At 45.3% G+C, this 24,268-nt stretch overlaps 1 protein-coding gene, 1 non-coding gene and 1 pseudogene across 2 annotated transcripts in view; all 3 read left to right on the top strand.

Annotated features, from left to right (window-relative positions):
* The first annotated feature begins 1,010 nt into the window (after positions 1-1,010).
* LOC115309438 lies at positions 1,011-4,034 on the top strand (annotated as a pseudogene).
* A 215-nt stretch (positions 4,035-4,249) lies between these two features.
* The window catches only part of LOC120840161 (arginine kinase-like), a 61,191-nt gene continuing 41,172 nt past the window's right edge, over positions 4,250-24,268 (top strand). The window contains exons 1-2 of the mRNA XM_040210553.1: positions 4,250-4,294; positions 4,462-5,092. Coding sequence (XP_040066487.1) covers positions 4,250-4,294; positions 4,462-5,092 — 676 coding nt within the window. The remainder of the gene's footprint in view (positions 4,295-4,461; positions 5,093-24,268) is intronic.
* Positions 15,728-15,801, top strand: Trnat-cgu. The gene has a single exon. It is a non-coding gene; the product is annotated as a tRNA-Thr (tRNA).

The following is a 24,268-nucleotide window of genomic DNA, read 5'->3' as shown; positions in this document are numbered from 1 at the left end:
TTGAATTCGATCGACTTCCTTTTGGCCTGTCTAATTCTCCCGCAAGTTTCCAGAGGGTCAGGGACACCGTCTTGAGGGATAATAAATTTAACTGTGCAATGGCTTGCATGGACGACGTAGCGGCGTTTTCAAAGACCTTGGACGACCACATTACCCATTTTCAGGTTGTTCTGCAGCGGATGAATGATGCAGGACTGACAATTAACCCAAAAAAAGTACATCTGGCTTCAAGTAGGGTAAAGCTTCTTGGATTCGTGGTGGAGCATGCAGAGCTGTCAACCCTACAATGCTGAACATACTACAGGGGATGTCGAAAACACTACAATCGTGTGAAGAAATACAAAAACTGTTTTATTCTCCAAGAACTTGGTTTAGGTAAGAAACATTCCTCAACTAGGGCACGAACACATAATACATTGCACAAAATGTCTTTTTCTTTAGAAGTTGAAGGTTGGGCCAACACTGAGGAAGTTGCAGCTTTTGCTTTTCTTAGGAAGTTGTTGTTGAACATTTGTTCATGGCACTTTCCGGACTGGCTGCACCTCACAACTAACAAGTGTTCAAGGGTCTTTTTTTGACATAGAGGAGCGAAACTGCGTTTGTGCCTTCTTCACTTTGCTGAAAACTCTTTCGCCTGTGCCTGGTTTAACGAAGACGTCAAAGAGCAAAGTTCTTGCTGTTTAACGTCTCCACAACAACCACTGTGAACGGCATGTTGTGCTTGATCAAAAATGCCGTAAAAAGGCATTCTGCCCGGGGAGTGTTGTAATCCGTTGATCGACTAAAGTACCCTCGAAGCTTCTCCTAGGTTTCAACTAATTTTGCAGAGTCCTTGTGCTTTTTTGTATTCAAATGACAGAGACCAGCGTGCGAAATGTTGACATCTCGGGGACACAGACTACCAGATCCGTAGCTTTCGCCCTCACGCGACGTCTTTATAAATGGAAAGTTGGTTGAATAGCTGGGAATAAACACTTGCAAGTATTTTTTCCCGACATCTTGTACCAAAGATGGTTTCAACGGATCATGAGTAAAAGTTCCAGTAACACAAAGCACAACTTTCGCCACAATCCACGTCGCCACAACAAAGGGGATTTCTTAAACAGCATTGGATTAAGATGGATGGATGGATGTTAGCGGCTATACAACCCCTTAGAACACTGACCTCAATGACAATTGCCTCACAACGAGGAGCGGTATAGCTTCCGCGTCCTGGCATACAAGTGAATGTATCAGTGTTGCCAACCCCAACTTGTAAACAGGCGAGAAAAAAAAAATTTTTTTTACTCGGGGTGCGGAAAATCGTAAAAATATTGTTGTTAATAAGATGACCGTAAGAAAGCGCTGGAAAGCGGACACTTTACGATAAAATCGTAAAACTTGGCAGGTATTATGGATTCTTCCATCCACAGGAGGAGAAGTTGAAAGCAATGATAAAATTTCTCACTCCTCAGGACAAAAAGAGTCTACAGTGATATTTTAGCATGGTGGGATTCTAGCGCTAATTTATATCGAACTGTGCCGATTTGGCACGACCTCTTCATGAGCTGCTGGGCCGGGATGTCCCATGGAATTGAACTGCCGCTCACGAGTAAGCCTTTAGAACGCTGGCAGTCGCCATTGCCGATACAGCGTCCCTCAGACTTCCCGATCTGAATGCCACATTTGTGCTACAAACCGACGGCAGCGAGCACGGACTAGGAGTAGTGCTTCTACAGGAACATAATGGGGCCTTATGACCCGTTGCATTTGCGAGCCACATACTGTCGGCAGCGGAGCGTAACCATACCGCCACCGAAAAGGAGTACCTAGCAATAATATTTCCCTAAAGAAGTGCGATATGTACCTTGACGGAGCCACCTTTACAATTCAGACGGACCACCAAGCGTTGACCTGGCTGAAAAATCTTAAAAACCCAGCAGGACGTCTAGGTCGACGGGCTTTCACCTTACAGGGATACAATTTCTCCATTGAGTGTCGGCCTGGCAAATCCAACATTGCGGCGGACGCCTCGTCTCGTGCCCCCCTTCCACCCCAGGAAAAGGAAGAAGCGACGGAGTTGGTCGCTGTTACTAACGAGGAACTTTCCTGGGGTGTAGTCGTGACCCGGGAACAGCTGCTAAGAGCCCAGCGAGCAGACGATCTGTGCCAGCAGATATTTACGCGGTTAAATCAACTCAGTTCAAGGGGACAGGACATGACTGATGCATCCACAGACACCTACGTCCAGAGTAACGATGGCGTTTTACTTCGATGCAGACCTCAAGCAGGTGAGGGTGACCCTACCACGTCGCCATTCCGTGTAGTCGTGTCGAAATTATTACGACGTACTTTTATAAGTTACTTTCATGAAAGTGTCCTGGCAGGTCACAGTGATGGGGAAAAAACACCAAAAGCTCTGCCGAATTGCACCCTTGCCTCGAATGAACCTTGTTGTCTTGCGTTATACCCGCAGCTGCCCTCAATGCCGGACAGCAAAACCCCGAGGCTGGAAGCCCCTGGGTTATATGCAGTAGGTTCAGAGTCATCGTCCTTGGGAAATTGTTGCGCGTGATATCACGGTCCCATTTCCACGCAGCCCAGAAGGCAGCAGGTACCTCCTTGCGGTCACTTAACACTTCTCCAAGTGGGTCGACCTTCATCCCCTGCGTCAACTTACGTCCAAGATGATATGGGACAAACTTCGAGAAACTATTTTCCCGGTTTGGGTATCCTATTGTCCTTTTAACAGACTAGGCCACCTACTACGCCAGCACTGTATTTCCAAATTGTTGTGAGATTCTCGGTTTCCAACATAATTTTACTTCCCCTTATCAGCCCCAGGCCAATATCGCTGAAAGAGTAAATCGCAACCTCCGGGCAATGCTAATTTTGGACTCTAACGAAAACCGCAACTGAGACTCTTATATCCCAGAGATGGCCTTTGCTGCCCGTACCACAGAAAACTGAACCACGGGATTCACACCGGTACGATTGAATTTTGGTCGGGAGCTCAGAGTACCCATGGAAAACAATATAGAGCTTGCGCCAGATGCTCGTCCGCGCCAATCATACATAAGGTTTGCGCAAAGAATCTGCGATAATATTCGAAATACAGTGAAATGGACCGAGGGAATATCAAACTAGCCCAATCACGACAACGAATTCAATATAATAAAGGCCGGAGAAATGTCGAATTTTCTGTTGGAGATCTAGTTCTCCGACGCACTCACCAACTCAGTAACGCCAGCCAAGGATTTTCCGCTTCACTCGCCAAACGAAGGGACGGGCCATTCGTGGTCGAAACGCGAATTACGCGCCTCGCATATCGAATACGGTGCCCCATAATCGGCGCACGCGTTGGACCTGTTAACATCGATCATTTGAAACATTTTATTGAACGTGGCGAAAAGTGTTGAGAGTTCAATAACGTCGTCTCCATCTAGTCTAATTGTGCCTCCTCTTGACCTCGACTATCTGCAGCCATGCCGCCAGACCGACCATGATCATGGTCACTCCCCTCACCCCCGCGGCGGTCCTCTTACCATCGGTCGCGCTCCCCCGGCAGCCGCAGTCTGGGCCATCGGCCGCCTCCTCAGCACCCACGGCGACGCCCCCGAAGCCATGAAGCTGCGACGTGGTGCATCATGGAGCATCACAGCCTCGTGGGGTTCGCTTGCCGCCTGCGCTCGGACCAAGAGCCACAAGTCCCACAAACACTGGCGCCGGCCGACGTCCCAGCCCCATTCCAGGGACGCACCCTGAATGAGTGGTGCGCAGAGGACACACCGTTGACCTACGCCGACGATGAGCGTGCCGGGTTATGCGCACTGTGCCAGGTGCCCGTGATAGCGGGGAGAGTCATCTACACGCGGCCCTCGACACCGAGCGCCGCCAACGACTAGAGAACAATGCATCGGCAGCAACTTGGCCGCTAACATCCGCCGACGTCGAGGCGGCGCTTATCGTCATGTCGAGATTGTGCCCCGAAGAGGCTTAGGGCGCCTTAACAGGCAGCACACGCACACGAAGATGTCATGCTTGACGAGCTTTAATCCGCCTCTTTGCCCCCTCCCTCCTGCCTTATTCAGCAAGCCAACGGCCCCGAACGCGGTATAGGACACCGGACGTGCTCAGACCATACGATTCCGAGGACGCCGGGAGTGCATATCCCAGCGGACAGGCACAGTCGCTACAGAGCCGCAGGAAGAGGAGCGGCCGGCAGAGCCCTTCTCGAGCAGCCAAGCACTTCTCTGCCAACGCCGTAGCGATGAGTGGATCGGGCATCCGAGTGGACGTTAACACCACGACCACAGTGAACGTCTCTCGTTCTAGCGCACGCGTCGAGAGTCCACACTTTTCACTCGAAGCTCAGAGCGCCAAAAGCCAGAATCTGCTTCCACCGTCCTTCCCGCCAGCCGTCGCGCCGCCCCAAGCTCACCCATTCGCACCCTTTCAAAGATTCTTTGCACCCCACGTCAGATACCGTTCGGAGTCCCACTACCATCGTACGGTCCTCCGGACATCTTCGAAAAGCTCAAGACACGCAAGACCGCCATGGGAGCCACCTTGGTCAACATCATACAGTCCGGCGTGGAGCATTTCGACAGCGAAGTCGGCATGTGCGCCCCGGATGCCGAGTCGTACACGCTACTCGCCTGCCTGTTCAACCCGGTGATCGAGGACTACCACGGCGGCTTCAAGGCGACCGACAAGCCCCCGCTCACGGACTTCGAAGACCTCAGCAGCTTGGTGAACGTGGACCCCGACGACCAGTTCGCCATTTCCACCGGGGTGCGCTGCGGACGCTCGTTGCAGGGCTACCCTTTCAACCCGTGCCTGACGGGGGCCCAATACCGCGAGATGGAGGAGAAAGTGAGCTCGACTCTGCGCATGCTGGAGGGCGAGCCGAAGGCCACCTACAACCCACTGACCGGCATAGACAAAAAGACGCAGCAGCAGCTGATCGAGGACCACTTCCTCTTCAATGAGGGCGACCGCTTCCTGCAGGCGGCCATCGCTGATATCAAAACCAAGCGCTCCCCTTCCCCGAAGGGGGAAGGAATGTTTGGGGAACGGAAAAAGACGAGAATAAAGAGGGCAGACAACCGGGGTGCGAGCGGGCACGCGCGGTGGTCGGAGCTTGAACACCGCAAGGACTGCTGTTCGTTTTCTTGTCTCCACAAGTTTTATTCGCCATCCGTGCATTGTAGGCTAAACTCAGATATTGAAGGAAGCACATTGCATCTCAATAATATAAAAATTTTAAACACTTAAGCAGCCCGGAATGTGAAACACTGCGACGCCTGAGGTGGGACGTAAGAGCCGCTAAGGTGTCATTTCGGAGCAGATGGACGGAATGAGCGGTAAAGTTGCAAGCGCGCACCGTAGCGTCTGCATGGGCGGTTCCTACTAAACCGTGTAACAGACCGGACGAAAATTCCATAGTGTTTTGGAACCAATGACGGTGCATTAACTAGCGAGCATTTCGTGAAGCTGTTAAAAATGTTAGTAGGCACAAACTCGTAATGACTTGTGGAAATTGAGGAACACTTCAAAAATGACGCATCCATGTTTGAAATCCTGGGAACGACGAAGTTGCACGTGTATGCATGAAGCGTTCCCTGACGTTGCTGTGGCTGCCTGAACGTCTTACGCGATGTTAGTGGACACAAACTAACACAGCCTTGTGGTCGCTGAAGAACACTTACAAAATAGTGCACTCAGGTTTCAAGCGTGTAGCTCGATCCAATTTCACGCCCGTGTTTTAAGGTTAAAAGCGCAAGGCCAATCATGCACAGAGACACAGAAAAGGAGAAACACACGCCCTGACTTAGAACTCGTTTTGTATTATGTTACTTTTTTGTTCTCGTCATTGGGTTGACTTTCCTAATCTCCATGACCAGCACAATAGCACGAATACAGGAAACACTTCTAAATATGCTTCTGAATCCTCAGCGCAATTGTTAGGGTAAAATTAAGAAAAAAAGTCAGCACACCGCCAAGCTGGTTGTGCAAAAGTCCACCTGAAGAGCTTTGTTACTTGAATCGAGGGGGTAGTTTCTTCTATTACATTCTCATATATAGGACAAACCGGCAGGTGTTGAAACGATGGTTTAAGAAAGAATTTTTACAACGCCTACAAAGTCGTTTCGGGACACCTGGGCATACACTATAAAAATTGTGGATGCGTTCCGAATTTTGAAACAATGTTCTGTAATAGGAAGAAGTCAGGACCCGCTGGCCAGAAAGATAATGGAGGCTCAAAAAATAGTGCTTCTCGCTGACAAGTTTGTTAATAGTCTGTCCTTAACACTGTCTCAAAAAGAGCTGAAATTTTTATCCCTAATATTGAGGTAAGAATTTAGAAGCATATTTAGAAGTGTTTCCTCTATTCGTGCTATTGCGCTGGTCATTGAGATTGCGAGAGTCAACCCATTGACGAGAACAAAGAAGTAACAGACAACAAAACGACTTGTAAGTCATCGCGTGTGTTTGCCCTTTTGTGTGTCGCTGTGTGTGATTGGTCTTGCGCTGTTAACCTTAGAATATGAATCACCCACTCGCCCAAGTTTCCATTTTATCACGCCCGTGGTTTCGCCGGTTTAACACCCACCTAGCTTGTTTAGTCTTGTTGCTCGAGAACCTTTCTGGGCATACTTAGCGAAAAAGCTTCGTTTTTATTATTTCAATCAGTCGTAGTTTCATGTTTGTTTCTGTTTGCCTTCATGGCGTGACGAGACGACATCATGTCACGTGACATCACAACATCACGAGACTCATGGTATCACCTGACGTCATAAAGTGGCGTGGCTTTACTGTGCAACGTGACGTGACATGATAAAATGCCACGTCATGGTATCAGCTTACGCCAGGTAACGGGTGATATGAGGCGCGGCGTGACGACTCCGGCGTGACGTCATGTGGAATCTTTTGGCGGAGGGCCGAAAATGGCCCGCGTCGATATAGAGCGCGGTCGACGGCGCGAAACCCGCGAAGTGTGCCGCTAACTGCTATCGCAGCAAAATGTAATACTGGCGTTTCGTTTTACACAAATATGAACCATTGCTATGTGGGCCTTCATAAAGAATATAATTTATTAAGTAGCTATTTCGGCTGGTGTGTTGTTGTATGAAATGTCTCATCTGGAATTTTTTTTTCCTGCAGAAGGTTTGTTAAATATGTGAAACAATTAAACGTTATCTCACATCCTTGCGCAAAGTTAAAGCTGATCTAGTCTTTCTTTTGCTTGTTTATATTGATTTCTTAAGATAAAACGTAAACTATCAGTACGTTTCTTACATCTTGGCCAATCTGTTGAGATTCCAACATAGTTTGCAAATAAAAAGTGCTCAAACCGACAAGTGCAGGGTTGTATGCTTGCATGCGAACCAGACGGAGAAGTCATGATTTGCCATTTTACAAATCCTCTGCAAGGAAAATGTAACAAACAAAAACGGTGATATCATGCTTGCGTAAACGTCGTACACCAGTGTCTCAGTGTTGGGGATTGATTATTTCAGGTAAAACACAAAATACACATATTCTATCGCTTCCTAAGTTAGCCTTAATCAACCTTCGATTAAAATAGGTTTTCATGGTCCACGGTCCTTCGAGCGAAATTTAACCTTCTCTAGAAATTTAGGTTCTTAAAAAGATCGAAGACGACAAGGCATACCTTAACTTGATATGCTTTGACCCGTCTTGGCTCCAATTAGCCAAACAATGGCCATAGTTTGGCTACACTGCTGGAAGTTTGGCTGTTGTCTGCAATCCATTTGGCCTAAAGCACCAAGAAAGCGGCAGGGTTTTGCGTCATATCTGGCTGTTCGGTTTTTATGTGGAAACTTTGGACCTTTATTCCAAACGGTGTGCCAGATTGAGGCTTCGCTGCTGGTTATTTGGTTCATGTGTTGCAGGGATGGGCAAAATACATGCAAATATGTATCGAAATACAAATACGAAATACTTCGTCAAAAACGTATTTAATTATAAATCTAATAACATTTCCAAAAAAGCATTTAAATACAAGATACAAATACAACCAAATGTATTTGGTCTTCTCCAAATACTTTTCCAAATACATTCCTCAAAATTTGCGTCAGCGACTTCAGGGCACCTGCAATGGGTTTCTGGGTATCTCATTTTAATTTTGTATCGCACACTCGGGAGTTAATGTGCAAGGCTCTAATAACGTAATAGAAATACAATCACAAAAAATTGTAATCAGCTTGGACGTGATAGGTGAAAAAAGTGCAGAGCTTCAAGCAGCTTTTTCAAAGAACCGAGACGACCAAGACGCGTAGCACTAGCCAGAGAATTTTTTATCGTTGGAACTCGCACCAGTTACAAAATTCTGGATGACCCGCGCATTTAGAATGTTCCAGGCAAAAATATGGATGGAAATCAGGCTGGAAAGCATCACAAGTTCTCGCTGGCACTTATTTAGCCAGTCTGCCAGTGAACGTCGACTTCGTCCCTATTCTTGCCCTGGACTAGCACCGTAATCACAAAGTCACTAAACGCTTGTGCTTGATTGAGAGACACTGCATTCAGTGAAGAACCTAGTTTTCTTCCTGCTCTGGACACGTCCTAGGATGAGCAAAATGAGTCGTGGCAATAAATTTGAGGGATGTATTTTTGACCAAAAAATTGTATTTAATTACAATTGTATTTGAAATACCCACGTTTTATTATTTAAATACACACGTAAAACACTTTACCCAATTTGTAATTAAATACAAATGCAAAATACACAAAGTATTTGAAATGCGTATTTCAAATACTTGTATTTGAAATACTGCCCCTCCCTGATGTGTGGCATCTTAAGTTTACTTTCGCAATTGTTCAATTATAAAAAAAGCGACCAAAAAGTCCTAGCAGCACCAGAAAACAGTACCTTGGCACTCACTAACGCCTCGGAGTAAAACTGTAGTAGGCACAAGGTGGGCCCCAGGGATTGCCGAGCTTGTGGCAAGCTAGGCCTTTCCCTAGTACGCTATGGGGTCGAAATTGGAAAAGGCAGCATTTAAAAGTAAGAGAAATCAAGCTGGTAATACAACAAATGATGATGAGGCAGTCATAAACTAATGTCAGTGCACCGGCAAGATCATCGGAAGCGTTTCTTTTTTTTTATATATATATGATAAAAAGTCAGGATTATAAGTTTATAACTACATAAACAACCGAATTTCTGTTTATCCCTTCCGGTTGTGTACGTATATTTACCAGCACGCTCGTTTTAATGTTCTAACTACAGATCGTGTGTGCTTTGAAGACCAAACAAAAACTACTGCTTCACAATGAGTAATCAGGAGCTTCTGACTCCCGTTTTTTTTATTTTTAAGCTATTTGAAGACAAAAAGTCTAAAGCTACAAGTATAGTGACTGTGAGTATCATTCCACTGGTAGCGTACGGCGGCTTCTTGAGATATGCGGGATCGAAGAAAATTGAATTACGTTGATAATATGCCAATAGGTGCGTGCGTGCGTGCGTGCGTGCGCGTGTGTGCGTGCGTGCGTGCGTGCGTGCGTGCCTGCGTGTGTGTGTGTATGTTTGTGTATCTTATCTCTTCGTGTGAGTGTCAGGTGACAACGAAAAACTGCATTGGAAAGTTCTTTGCGTGAAATGTATACCGTAGACTCGAATGATCCTACAGCCAACTTTTTTACATACTTTTTTTGTAATTTGCCCGATATTCTTGTTTTTGCTACCCAACGGAAATAGAAGTCGTCTCCTTTTGACGCTTGCTAACTGTACCCGCCCGTCTTTTGCAATTTCAAGTCATGGGCAACAAAAGCAAAATAAAAAAAGGAGGAATAAGCCAGAGTTGGTTTCAACCGTAACGCCGCCCTCGGTTTCGTCGACTTAACGGCGATGAAAAGATTTTCTCCCTTTTCTCAATATCCTGAAGCGCGAGCTATTCTACTGAGTTCTCCTTACGACACCCAAATGCACAGGCGGTTCTGTCAGAGCTCGTTTACCTTTGCGGGGCATAAAAGAACAGAAATTGCCGCAGGCGGCTGTCAGTGGCAGCAGCCTAAATTTGGCTGAAACTATTTCCACTCGTATTGTGCTCTATCAAAGAGGTAGACGTAAAACAAAGTTGTGAAACGCCAAATAAATCGATTGTTTTCTTTTCGTTCGCAAGAATCAATATCTAGAACATACCACAAACCATATTCTGGCGAACTTAACAAGGAGGGGAAATACGTTTAAAAATACAGTATGCTGAAATAATCCAGCTATATTAAGTTATTTAAATAACTTTGGGAAGCCCTGTAGTATGGGGGACAATAATAAAAAGGAAAGGGTCAATACCACAAAAAAGAGTATGCAGGGGAAAAGAAAAAAATCATCAAGAGGATAAGTTTACGAACGCAAGGTCAAATTATATCTAAAACGTGATTTTACGTAATGGTTTCTTTAATTATGTTGTTTCATGAGCAGCTTTGATGTTCTGGTGAGGACAGCTCTTGGTGACGAGCCCGCCTCGGTGCCGGCTCGTCACCTTCTTCAGGGTGGCTATTTAAAAAAAGAAGCAGCTTCTTTCTTTTTTTCAGCAGGTAAATGAACTGCAGTATCTTTGGTTTTTACGGCGGTTAGTTTTCAACCCAGGTGCGGTACCTTCGTTTTCTTCATAGTTGGTTGTTTACTATCGAGGATCAGCATCTTCGTATTCCTCTATGATCGAGGCCTGTTTCTCTGGTGTCTGTTCTGAGTGTCGTAGTCCACTGACGTATGCCAAGGACAAGGTACCGGTGGATCGATTAGTATATCCTTGCCCTCAGCAAAGAAACAGTAACCGCTATTACGATCTGATCGAGTAAATCAAGCAGCGCCTAAAATAAATCATCACGGCGCTCGTCGAACTTGTGCGTTCGCTAACGTAAGTAACTGCGTTACCGGTAACGCGTTACTTTTTCGGTAACGGGATAACCAATTCGATGCATTCCCAGAATAGTTTTTCATAACGTACTTACGCTACTTTTTTCGAGTAGCGGGTAACGTAGTTACGTTACTTATTACTTGTTCTACCGAAGACCAAAAAAAAGTAAACCTACAACTTTTTTCGTGTTTCTACACTTCGTTTTACGTTACGTCACAGATGCAGACGACGCTACAAGTTGATGGGACCAAATGAGACAGCGTCAGAAGGGCACCATCATGGTGTTCCCCATGTTTCCGCACGTGTTCTTTCATCGCTGAACTAACTATAAATAGAAAAGTTCCAGTGACTTGCGCTTTTGACGTTGTTCGATTGGTCCCTTTAGCACAAAGCGTCAGCGGCATCTAGACTCATGCTAAAACGAAGTATTGGCGCCTAGACGTCAAGTGGATATTGTACTCTTTCCGCATACCTTCAACATTTTGCCTGTCCCTTCTTCACGGAAAAAGTCCCACTTTAGTAGAAAAAAAAAAAACACAACGTCAACACCCTTTGTCCCTACGTCAAAAAACGCTGTCGCAAAAAAAAAAAAAAGCTCTGCCGTTATTGTTAATTTATAAATAAAACATAACACAAAAGTAACGGTCATTTCAATTTATTAACTGTATCGGTAACGCGTTTCTTTTATTTTGAGGTAACGTATGTCGGTAACGCGTTCCTTTATTTTGAAAGTAACGAGTAACCAGACTTGAAAAGTAATCCATTAAATGTAAACTTGTAATCCGTTACTTTTTCGAGTAATTTTGTAATGGCCACGTTACTTTGGTTTCAAAATATTGGTAACAGATAACTTTATTACTTATTACTTTTTTAATATGAGCATAACACAGAAACTGGTGCATTATCAGCGGGTGATTAAGAGGCATAGAGATCAAGTTCAACAAATTTAAATAGAAACCATCGTAAAGAGAAGAATAACAAACAAAAAAAAATTTTCGTCTCACCGCTCACCACAATTACTAGAAAACGTGAAAATACTATATGAAAAACAAAGACCGAGAAGACAATGTCGAGTAGACTTAGCTTCTTTCTAACGCCTTCCCTCAGACTTTTCTTCTGAGAAACCTCTTGGTGTTTAATTGTTTGTGACTTAAACACCACTTGAAAAGCCCCCTTTCAATGGAAGCTTTCGTAGATCGGTTCCTTTCCTCCGCAGCTCCTAGCGGAGGTAGATGATGCTACTGAGCATGCGCACCGCTAGTTCTGTCTGCATAATTCCAGGGATCGTTTCCGGTCACTGTAAGCTAGCGGGGTTGCGGTTGTGGTTGCAGCTTTCGCTGCCTTGTCAGCTTACAGGCAAACCTTGCACCTACAATCTTCCTCTCAAGTAAAAGAATTATTGTTTACAAGGACTACCGTAACTCGGGTGTATGAGAAACGGAAAGTAGTGTTGCAGAACATTTTTTAAAACATCAAAATTGTTTGTACAGTTTTTCTTTACAAGCGTACTGGAAAAGTAACGTGAACGTAATTTGTAACGTAACGAGGAAAGTAATCCGTTACTTTTCAGCGCAAGTTATTTGTAACGGTAATCCAGTATATTTGGGGCTCGGTAGTGTGTAATTGTAATCCATTACATTTATGAAGTAACGGGCACAAGTATGCGAGTAACGTATTTCGTTAGTTTTTTTCCGGGTAACTCCTATGCGGAGCACAAGGTCGTCTGCTTCTTTTGCATGGGTTGTGGTGGCGTGAAAATGCCAACCCCCGATTGGCCCTAATAGATGGATAGTGGATAGACCTCAGGGCGGCTTTCTTTGAGGTCTACCCGCTATCCTTTGTTCTGAACCAATCAGAGCTCGGCGTTCTGACGTCCCCGCAACCCCTGCAAAGGAAGCAGACGAACTTGCGCTCCACATAACACGGGTTGCGAATAGGAAGGGGATGTCACGTTTGTAAATGCGGTAAAACGCCGATGCCACGTCCATATGCTAACAGTGTAGTGCTGCTGTGTATTGCGTACATATTGATGTGGACGCTGCGCATAGCCTGGTCGCACTATCATTCGATATTCTTAGGTGAACCTAAGCGCATTACCGTACATGGATTTATAAAGACGACACCGCGATCACCGACAAATTGGAGGCGAACATTCGCATTTAATTTCAGCTACCTTTTCGCAATTCCAAAATAAGCAACGACACCCACCGGAGCGGAGGTGAAGGAGAGAAGCGGGGAGCTACCGCCGCTACTTCCGAGCAAAGTATGCGGAGAGCCTGTATTACAGTTCTAAGGTTAAAAACGCAATATCAATCACACACACAAAGACACACACTGTATTACAGAGATATTCAACGGCACTCGATTGGGGCTGCGTGATTTATGGGCAGCGTCTGCAATGACCGCTACGAGGACGTTCCGAAATTGCTGATTGTCTGCAACGTCTGCGCCTTTCCGCCTGCTTTCCCCTTCGCCACGCGAAAGCGCAGCGCCTCTGCAGTTGCCACCCATCTCCGAAAGAGGCGTCTGCCATTAATTTGCAAATCTCCCCATGTTTTGAGACGGGCCCCCCTCTTCTATCTCGGCTCTCTAAAGTGTGTAGCAAAAGCTAGTGCGGCCTGCAATCCGAAATGTAAAACAGAGGGAAGGGACTGAATGCAGCCGTTGAAGTTGCAAATACGTCGTTGGAAGGATCTGAAACATTTTAAAGGACTAAACCTACCCACGAATTTACGGATATCTCCCATGCGATTTCGAGAGGTAGGAGCTCAAAGTCGCATTAGCATAAAAATCTAATTTCTTCCCAAGAATGGCAGAGCTTAGAACGGGCTTTGTATAAACTATTTTGAAGGCTTAATGCAAACGCTGTGCCGAATGTGCGTTTCCCATCTTCCCGCTTTGATTCAGGATGTCTGCACCTTTGTCGTCGGGAATTGAACATGGAACTAAACCTCTTGTGAAGCGTGCAGCGTCGCCCTCTAAGTCGAAACGAAACCGGGGACGGAATGTATAAGCATCTGTAGGAGACGACAGACGCGAAGTCGGCCTCGCAAGGAGAGACGAGCAACTGCTCTACCCTCTCGCTCTTTTCGTACTTGTTGCAGGGTAAAGAATAGAAAGCAGGACTTGGCGCAAGGCCTTTGGATATTGTTGCGAGATATTTGTTAGAACCTCGAATTGGGCGAGTTGGTTGTTCATGTTGGTCGATATTTTGCTCCTTTGTGTGTGCATGAAAGCTCGAGAGACAGATTTCGAGTACGCTCCAACGTCGATCAGCAAGATATTTATTTATTATCCCTTCTCATTTCTTTAGTTACCTCTCGTGTAAAAACTAAACAATTAACAATTGATTGACACCAATACGAACATGATTCAAGTCCACAAGAAATAGTTACAGTTACCCACGTAAAAAGCAACAAAGTGAGTTGTTAACCGAGGGATAGACACGTTACGAGCGGCGAGTCGTTAAGAATTACGCAACAGTGACTCAAAGAAGTCGTGGTCTTTGGTGAGAGTCATTTCACTTCCCAGCTCATTCCTGTCGGTCGTGGCCAGGATAAGTGGTGGAATTTCGTACAGAATAGTATACGGAAAGAAAATGTGATCCGACTCTAGAGGCAATTATGACAAGGAAATGGACACCTTGTTAAAGTTATCATGTTTCTATAGCAAAGTGCTCCTCCTTCCGTCAAAATATATGTCCGACTTTAAGCACGCTTCTCCTATAGTGTTTGCATTATGTTTTTAGTTTTAACTACCGCAAGCACTGTGTCTTTTTTTTTTTTTTTGAATTATGAGCGATATTACTTCGTACACAATTTCAGAGTGTAAAGACGTCTCTCCAACACAGGGTACTTGAGTTTGAACCTCGAACTCTTTACTCTCAAGACTATTAACACATTGAAAACGTGTTTTTTTACTTCAAGCAACACATCAGTGTTAATGTTTTATCTAACATTTTTTTTTTTATTATCGACTTAGTATATTGCAATACATTTTCAGCAACTTCGTCCGTAAATGAAAAGGGTATTATTTTGAAACGCATAACACTCTACATCGTGAGTTTTCTTTTTTTTTTTTTAAATACGACGTCTTTTCTACGAGGTTAGTGGAAATTACAGTTGATGTCTAAACTCACCTCCCCCTCCCTTCTGCGCAGAACGCTCTATATTGAAATGACTTACTAGCAGGATTCAAACATCGCATGAAATGCCTTTCATGCGCAGCAGGGCCCCTGTTATCATAGTGGTCTCATTCAATGACACACGAATAATAGCTTACTTCTGAATTACTCCGAAACATGTTTGTGTCAATGTCTGTGGAAAGGGACCCCATACAGTGCAGTAATTCCTTTACTTATTGAAAGCAAGAACCACAAGCGAGGGTTTACCTTCTTCCGGCTCAAGAAAGTTGCGTGCTCACGCAAACTTGCAAACATCCCACTGTCTCTCTTCGGTACTTTTAAAGGAAGTCCTTAGATTAATTGGTTGCATATCTTTGCATCATTCTCAGCAAAGTAAAAATAATGCGATAGTTCGAGGCTCCTTTTATTATTATAATGCAATTAAATGCAAAGACGAAAGCGAGCTGGACAAGAATGACGAAAATAATCCCTGGAGAAGGGGAACAAGAGGGACAAAGGACAAACATACATCTCCAAACACAGCTAGGCGAGTGGTCAGCGACCAAAAAAATCCGCCTGGTCCGGGTATCGAACCCGAGACCTCTCCATTACAGGTGGAGCGCTCTTTGCTCTTTAATTGCATTAAAATTAATCCTTAAATTTGCAAGCTTCACCCTTGTTGGTGTTAGACTGGTGGCAGCTGATAAAACCCGTTTGCTCTACTGACGTCTAACCCGTTATGGTTAGCCTAGTTGGTAGGGCGCTCCACCCGTAATGGAGAGGTCCCGGGTTCGATACCCGGACCAGGCGGATTTTTTCGGTCCCTCACCAGTCACCTAGCTATGTTTGGAGAAATATGTTTGTCCTTTGTCCCTCTTGTTCCCCTTCTCCAGGGATTATTTTCGTCATCCTTTTATTACTTTCTTGTCCTTTGTTCAGAGAAAATATGAAGAGGAAGTTGAATATTCTAAGAACTGCAAGAGTTTGAAAACCGTACCAAGCGATTGCAAAATGAAAATTCAGTTACTCAACACCTCCAACCTAACAAAGCTTTAATTCGATTGTTTTGACGTAACGTAAGAAAAGCCATAGCGAGGACAAAAAAAAAGCAAAAAAAAAAAAAAACGCAACGAACTTGTCCGCACTGAAGCGCTTTATTCTGTCCACAATCTATTAAAAAAAAAAGACAGTTTTGGCCCAATGCTGCAAATGTTTTTTTAATTTTTTTTTAAGTCGAACTAAATTTTTTTTTGCTTTTTTTCAATTATGGTAACTTTTTCCCCGATGTAACAATAATCTGGCTTCCCTCCTGTACAGGGTGTTACGAGTATGTACGTATTTGAAGTTTCGGGACACTCACACAAAAAATGTAGCTTTGCAGTTTCTCCTTAAAACCCAACAGTGGAGTCTTGCCAACAAATGTAACAAGGCAGCTAACCCTGGCAGAATATTCCTATGAAATCCATGCATCGTAAATGTATTTCACTACTGAAATACAAAAAAAAATGTAATGTTTATTTTTAGATAAATCTACACACTCGTGAGTAGTTCTAAAATACTCATTTGTATCGCACGTGACTTGCTCTGATGCGCACATATGCCAGTTTTGAGTTCAACCTTAATTTTTTATTGATTTTTAGTCTTCGCTTTAGTACAATTGTTCTAATTTTACACGACTACCGGATGTAAAATATAACTAAAATAGAGAATTTAAATTCCTCCTTACCCCCGCCTCTTTTTATGTAGTCAATCGCTTAAAGTTCCCAAGTCCTACATAATCTTTACCATTTACGTCCCACCTCTAGGTGTGTTTTGGGCTTTAGACACATTCATGCCTATTTAAACATTAAGATGCAGGTCTTTAATGTTTTTTATCGCCCCTAATCAATATCTCGTTTACTAGAAACTCCCCTTTTCAAAATAACACTTAAGCCCCTCACAGCGCTCCAAACCCCTTCAGCTCATCAAACCTCTGCCGTACTTCAGGCCTTCAAACACGTTCAGCCCATCAGACCCTTCAGCACACCAGACTTTTTGGCCTTTTAGACCCCCTTAGCCCGTCAACCTTTTAAGCGCCCAAGTAACTGTGAACCTTGGACGAAATTGCAGTTTAAAACGTTATTAAATATTTATTTCAGTCTCAGTTTTACATGCATGTTGGAATTCAAAAATACGATAACAACCAACCTTTGCTCAAAGACGGGAACAAGCAGATGGTGAAGAAAGCGATCAGAAGAAATAGGGAGAACTGAATTCTTTGTCGCAAAACAACATATTTCAATGTATTCACAATACCACAGGGTAAAGTCCTTCGATGTACGGTGGCTTAACTAGAAAAACCGAGAAAGTGCACCACACCAACACACACATACACTGCCAGCAGAATTTTTAGGTGAATCGAGGAAGGCGCAACAATCATCTGACGCCGTTTAGAAATCTTGAGCACAGTCACGGTGTCGTCTCCTGCGTCTTTTTCTCTCGTTGTAGAATTCGGAAGCCGGACGGACGATGAGTCGCAACAGGGCACTCAGAGACATTTTCTATCCGCACACCCCGCTGCTCAAAAAGATGGGTTCCACGCACGGGGCGGAAAGCCGACACTGAGCTTTCGTTCGCTGTGCATTTATTTTGCTCACTTTAACGGAGAAAAAACAGGGCGACCAGCTTCTGACAAAGGCTGTATTTCGACTGACTTAAAACAGGCGTTCCACGAACAAACAGCAAAGCGTCCTTATCAAATGTTTCACACGCACCCTCTCTTCCATGTGGGAGAATACTTCGCGAATAAAGAGAGTGCTAGGGGGAAAGGGCGGAAACGAGGAATGCTAAAACTGGAGCGACCTTCAGTACACAATAGGTTCTTTTGTGCGCGGCTCGTTTCCCTTTCGCTGGGACAGCGCCATGACGGAGGGGGACGGAACACGTCTCCTCAATTTCCAAAACGCGCCACGCAACCCGATGCTATATGGCCGAGCGGCTTCCCTAACGGAATATATCCTGAAGTTTCACGCCATCGCTCCTACGGACCCGTTAAAACGTTTTTGAAGGACGCTGCGACTTACGGAAAGGGTGGGGACAGACCCAACAGTTCTCTCAAAAAGCAACGACGTGTTTCTTACACCCTTTAGAAATTCATAAAGATTACGCCAGGCCCATTAGAAGAGTCTGACGGAGAACACAAGCACGTCAAGCATTTCCGATGTGTTTGGCAAAAATTTGAAAAATCCTGATGGGCGGCAAGACGAATTTCAAATAGGGTCCGACACGGTTTTGGGATTGGGTTTGAATATTGATGAGCATATAAGTGTTTTCGGAGCACTTCCGAAATCACACAAGTTCGGCGCATGTCGTTGTTCCTCGTGCAGGTACGGACGACTGAAAGCATTGAAATGGTTACCCACGCTTTTGAATACCTGCAGAAAGTCGCCTGGTTAACGAATTCTACTTTCCTCAGCGTTTCTTTTTCTGAGTTGTAAGACCAATTTGTGCACAGATTCAATCTGACTCCAGTTATTGCGTAAGTGCAATAACTCAATTTTTAGTTTTTAAATAGATTTATCTTTAAACTTAAAACATACTGTCTATATCGCATTAGTAACCGTCTGGATGGACAGACTTCCTGTCTCAATAAATATTAAGAATAATAAAATAATATATAATAATAATGACAATCTCATTCAATCATAAACATGTTACATATGCAGGCCCTCAAAAGCACTGGTGTTCATGTGTGCGGAAATGCCGTCCCGCACACATCTACACCATTCATGAAAGCATCCATAAAAGCAATAGGTAATCAATTTAATAATTATTTTTCAAACCTGCGCACATCAAAACCTCCTAAAAACATATTTCCATTCAGTTTATGCAAAAAAAAGGAATAATAATATTGTATTGTTAAATAAAAAAAAGAAGAAGTGCGGTTTATGCAAGAGGGGCCTATGCATCTCGTATTTGGAAAGCTTCCTGTTCGAACAGTCATGGAAGCCCCGGTATGGTCCGCCTTTCCTCACTGTAATATAAAACCTCCGATTGCCTGCAGCCTTAGAGGTGGTAGAGGCTCGGTGTATTCTAAAAAAATTTGTTTTTTACCATTTAATAAAACAGAATTTACTGTTCAACATTCAAAATTACACAATAACAACTTTTTACAACATTGACCAAGCCCACGTTGTATACTAGGATTCCTTAAACGTTCCTAAAAACCCACACATTTTTTTTTTTTGGTGAAGGCCACTCAATATGTTGTGGTCACTCCTGTCGAAGTAATCTAACCACAAGCCTTTTTTATGCAAAGGGGTTCACATTTCTTGTCAACCGTGTCAAATAATGCAGGCCTGTGAATCTGAGAAAATGAAAACTATATTAATTATCCCTACCAACCCGCTCGTTCTGTACTTGTATATATTAGATTTTGTCTATTTCTATCCTGCGTAGATTGTGCATTTACTTCATTTCTATTCATCTCTACAACACATTTCGTCGCTTTAAATCGGTTTAGGCCTTAAAAAATAAAGACTTACGATTCTATTGGGTTCATCCGTCTCCTGTCTGGCGCTCAGGTGGATAGCAATCATAAAAATGTCGCTGTTAAGTAAACGGGCTCATTTTAAAATCAGAACAAGCTCACGGCACCCTCGTATGAAAGAGCGAGCGCACTTCAAGCGTGGGTGGCGACAGTATCGTCTCTACTTTCGCCGAAAGCGGTTACCCGTGTAAACATAGGGGCGGTACTCTCTCGCGCCAGTGAGCCTTTCAGTCCACCGTAATTGTGTCTCGTCGCTTCAAAAGACACTGCAATGCGGATCTAATCACTGTCGCGGAAACTCCGAACCCTAGGAAACTTGGCACTCTATGCGCGTTGTCTAACGCAAACGAGCTGAGTTAAAGTGAAGTTCGGAGTGTTTGCTTCTTGCTGTGTTCACCGAGGATCCCACGGTTCTTTCTTGTCCTCGCTCCTGTACTGTACGTTCTGCTGCGAACGCCTCTCAACGGCAAAGGTATAGATTGAGCTCCCCAGTCGTTGGTTTTGTACCCGGTGTAGCCTATTTGGGGCTCGCATCTTTGTAATAAAATAGCCTTCTTCAAAATAAGAATAAGGGATATTTCGAAAAACAAAATAAACAACAGTAATGCCACTCGCCCGCTCAAACAAAAAACGCTGGTATTTGGAAAGCTTTCTTTTGTTTCTAGATAAAAAGAGAAAGGGAAAGAAATCCGAGCATTCCCCAACTGCTCATTCGAAAAATTGTCGAATACCACGTTGAAGTCTCGCAGCATATATTAATGTTGGTGGTCTGCGGGCTCGCACTACCCTGCTAAATGCACGTTTGAGAGAATCCCTCGACTGGTCAGTAATGTATAGTTTGGCCAATAAGTATTTACTGCTTTGCGTATTTAGATTATACCTGCCGCCTAAAAGTTTCATATATCCGAAGTAGGTGTAAAATGTAGAGTACAGCCTATCCCATATACTCCACTCAAAATACTGTTTTTCAAGTACGTTTGTTAGTTATTTTTCATCTTGCAAATACAGTTGACTGGGAGTATTTGCTACATCACCTTAATTACATTCCTTTGTATATTGTACTATTCTCTCAATTACATTTTTCTATCTTAAAAAAAAGGTGTCGCAAGAATAATTTACCGCAATAAGAAGGGGCACGCTCCAGCTCAAAGTTGAACCAATTGCGAACGTTAAGAGGAAACAACGAACGCAAAGCAGGAAATAAGCCAGAAACAACAAGGCACACTCAAAATGCAAACAGAGAAACAAACAGAAGGAAAGGGGGCTGGACACCAGAAGAGAAAACGAAGTTTTCTAAGTTTTTTTCTTTTACTCGTTATTGCACCAATTCCCCGCTAAGTATGGAGGGAAACTGAATTTATGTATATACTTCATTTAAGGTCACATGACACCTCGACTTGGCAACTTGACGTCACGTCGTGTGACCGCGTTGAGTAGCGTCAGGTTAGGTGGCGCAGTTTCAAATCCTGATGACAGGTGACGTAACGCCACGTAACACCGTGTGACATATGACCTTCCCTCACGCGAGGTGGTCCTGTTACGTGATCACGTGACCCGCGTCATGGTATCCCGTGACACAGTTAGACGCATTGAGGTCACTTCACCACGCACCGTGACGTCAGGTCATCTGAAGTTACGTAACGTCCGGTCAAGGGACATCAATCTATAAATGATGGCGAGTTTTAGTAGACCGTGCTTCCCCCTCCGCTAGCCCTCCGCTACGAAGAAACCGCGAATGCGCCTGCGCGCCGATGGCCTTGGCTGTAGAGTTTCAGGTAGCGGAGTGGCTGAGCGGAGGGAAACGCGGTCTACTAAAACTCGCTAATATGCACTTAACTTCCCAAAACGGCAGTTTAATATCTTATAATCATTTGTAACGATCTATCCCCAAGTGCTGCATTCCATGCAGGGCGCAGAGTGTTCTTTGTTTTCGATCTAACCAATGAAAACGAATAAATGCAAGCCGAATGTATTTCACAGAATTCATTTTTAACCGAAAAAAAGCCAGCATTTTAGAGCCGTATGTTTGTTCGTGGGGTTTGTTGTGCATGATCTTATTAAGCAATTTGTTATCGAGTCGTCAGCTATGATCTGGGCCACGTTTATGATGCTGGGTTTTGAATAGTATTGGGAGGATAATCATTTATTTATATTTCTGACCGAGGTTCATGATATGTTCAGCAGTCCTTTGAAGATGAGTTTTCAGCTTTTTATTTCTTGATATTCACAACAACATATCACTTGATGATGTATCTTCAAGCGTTCAATTATAGCTGGTGGCGTAGTTCGCACATCGTAACCGGGGTTCGGGTGCACTGGATTTAGCCAGTGTTTGGAAAGGAGGCATCGGTTGTCCTTTGGTGACCACAATTCACTGATCTTAGCAACAGTAGTTGTTGTGTACTCGGACATCCACGCGCTCCGCGCATGAGACTGACGAGCCGAGAAGCACATGCCTTGCGCCGAGGCTCGTGACCTGACAGCTCGTGACCAGATTCTGACCGGCGTCGGCGGTCGAAAAGCGCCGCTCTTCAGAATAAAACCTTCGGGTTTCCACCCTCCTTGTGCTTTGCTTCAGTGGCGACGAGGATGGGCTTCTTCCGCGACGGAACATCACGCTAAGGCAAGAAGAAAGCAAGGATGGGGTCACGCCCGCCCGAGTTCGACGAAACGAAGAGCAGCTGGAGCACGTACCGAATTCGCCTGGAGGCCTACTTTGAAGGCCACGGTGTTACGGATGCGGCGAAGCGTCGAACCCTTCTGGTATCGTCCCTCAGCGACAACGTCGTCCGAATTCTGCAAGGGCGCTGCCAGACGACGTGCGTCAATAGCCTGACCTACGAGGGCGTCGTGAGCTACCTTGAAGAGCACTTCGATCCCCAAGCGAACGAGATTGCTGCCAGCTACGCGTTCTTTTCACGCAAACAAGAAGAAGGAGAGAAGGTTCAAGACTTTGTAGCTGACCTGCTGCGTCTCGCCAAAAATTGCAATTTTGGCGGGAGCCTGGACCGTATGCTGCGGGACAGAATCGCTTGTGGCATGCGGGATGACGAGGCACGACGTTTCTTACTCACGCGTAAGAAATTGAACCTGGAAGAGGCGGAAGAATTTGCAATGTCATCGGAGACAGCCGCCGAGGACGCCCGGGCAATGCGGAAGACTGATTCCGGGGACGGAGCTGGCGGTGTGCATTTTGTTCAAAATCGACGGGGCAATCGGCGTCCTAGCGGACACGGTACCAGCGCCAGCACAGTCAGTCCACGCACGTTTGTTGGAGATGCGACGCACATCATGCAGCGGACGAGTGCCGGCACCGCAGCTCTGTGTGTCACAAGTGTGGCAAGAAGGGGCACTTGGCTAGGGTATGTTCGTCGGGTCGTGCTACTCGGCAAGGAGCGTACGCGCTGAAAGATTCAGATAACGACGAAGACGGCGAGGAAGAGATGCTCCACGCCTTGGTCGCTCACAGTTCGTCTAACCGAGACATCGTGAGACCGATCGAACAAGATTTACTGTGGGAAGACCGGAAGCTGCGAATCCTTGTGGATACGGGATCACCAGTGAGCGTGATACCCAAGAGCGTTTTCAAGAGACATCGCAAGTGGTGGCCTGCGTTGGAAAAGACTCCCCTTCGCTTGTCGTGCTTCCTAGGGCCTCTACCGGTGCTCGGTAGAATTTCCATGAGGGTCCAGCACGGGCAAGTACTGGTGAGGAGCGTTCTGGTCGTTGTAGATTGCGAAGGACCCTTACTGTGTGGCCGGAACACGATTCAAGCGTTCGAAGACGTTGATTCGTCACTGCTAAAAGTGGAAATGCCCTTTCATGTGAACGTGCTGCGCGGAGACGCCCCGGTGCAAAGAATGCTGGAGGAATTTGCTGACGTCTTCGAAAAGAATTTGGGCTGCTGTGAAGGCCCACCCGTGAGCCTACATAAGAAGGAAGGTGCTCTCCCCCGCTTCTGCAAGGCGCGTCCGGTGCCATACGCACTTCGTGAAAAAGTGACGGCAGAAATCAACCGTCTAGTGGCAGATAGGGTGCTCTCCCCGATCCGTCCTTTAGAGTGGGCTACACCAGTTGTGCCGGTGGCGAAGAAGAACGGTGATATAAGGTTGTGCGGCGATTTCAAGCTAACGGTCAACCCTGCTACGCACCTGGAGCAGTATCCACTGCCGAAAATTGACGACATTTTTGCATCACTGTACGGTGGAGAGGTATTCAGCACGCTCGATTTACGCAATGCGTACAATCAGCTTCCCCTCGACGAAGAGGCTCGTAAGATGGCTGTGTTAAACACGCACCAAGGCTTGTACCGCTACAACCGTTTGGCTTTCGGCATCGCGTCCGCCCCAGCCCTATTTCAACGCCGTATCGAGTCACTTCTGCACGACCTTCCACGTGTTAAAGTATATCTGGATGACATCATCGTCGCAGAAAAAGAGAACGATACATCGACACTCCGACAGGTGTTTCAGCGGCTACGGGACAGCGGCCTTAAGTTGAACCAAGCCAAATGCAAGTTCCGAGAGAAGCAGGTGTCGTTTTTGGGACACAAGATTGACGCCCTGGGTCTGCACCCTCAGCGAGACAACCTCGAGGCAGTGACAGCAGCGCCGAGACCGACATCGGTAAGCCAGCTGAAATCCTTCCTGGGGTTAGTCACGTATTATGCCAAATTTTTACCCAACCTGGCAACGACCTTGGCTCCGCTATATCGGCTGTTGGCAAAAGGTGCATCATGGCGGTGGGGAC

This window comes from Ixodes scapularis, unplaced genomic scaffold (assembly GCF_016920785.2).
Source record: "Ixodes scapularis isolate PalLabHiFi unplaced genomic scaffold, ASM1692078v2 PGA_scaffold39__5_contigs__length_11793443, whole genome shotgun sequence".
In the NCBI taxonomy this organism is placed as follows: Eukaryota; Metazoa; Arthropoda; class Arachnida; order Ixodida; family Ixodidae; genus Ixodes; species Ixodes scapularis.
Note: the sequence above shows the minus strand (reverse complement) of the source record. Positions and strands in the feature narration are given on the sequence as shown.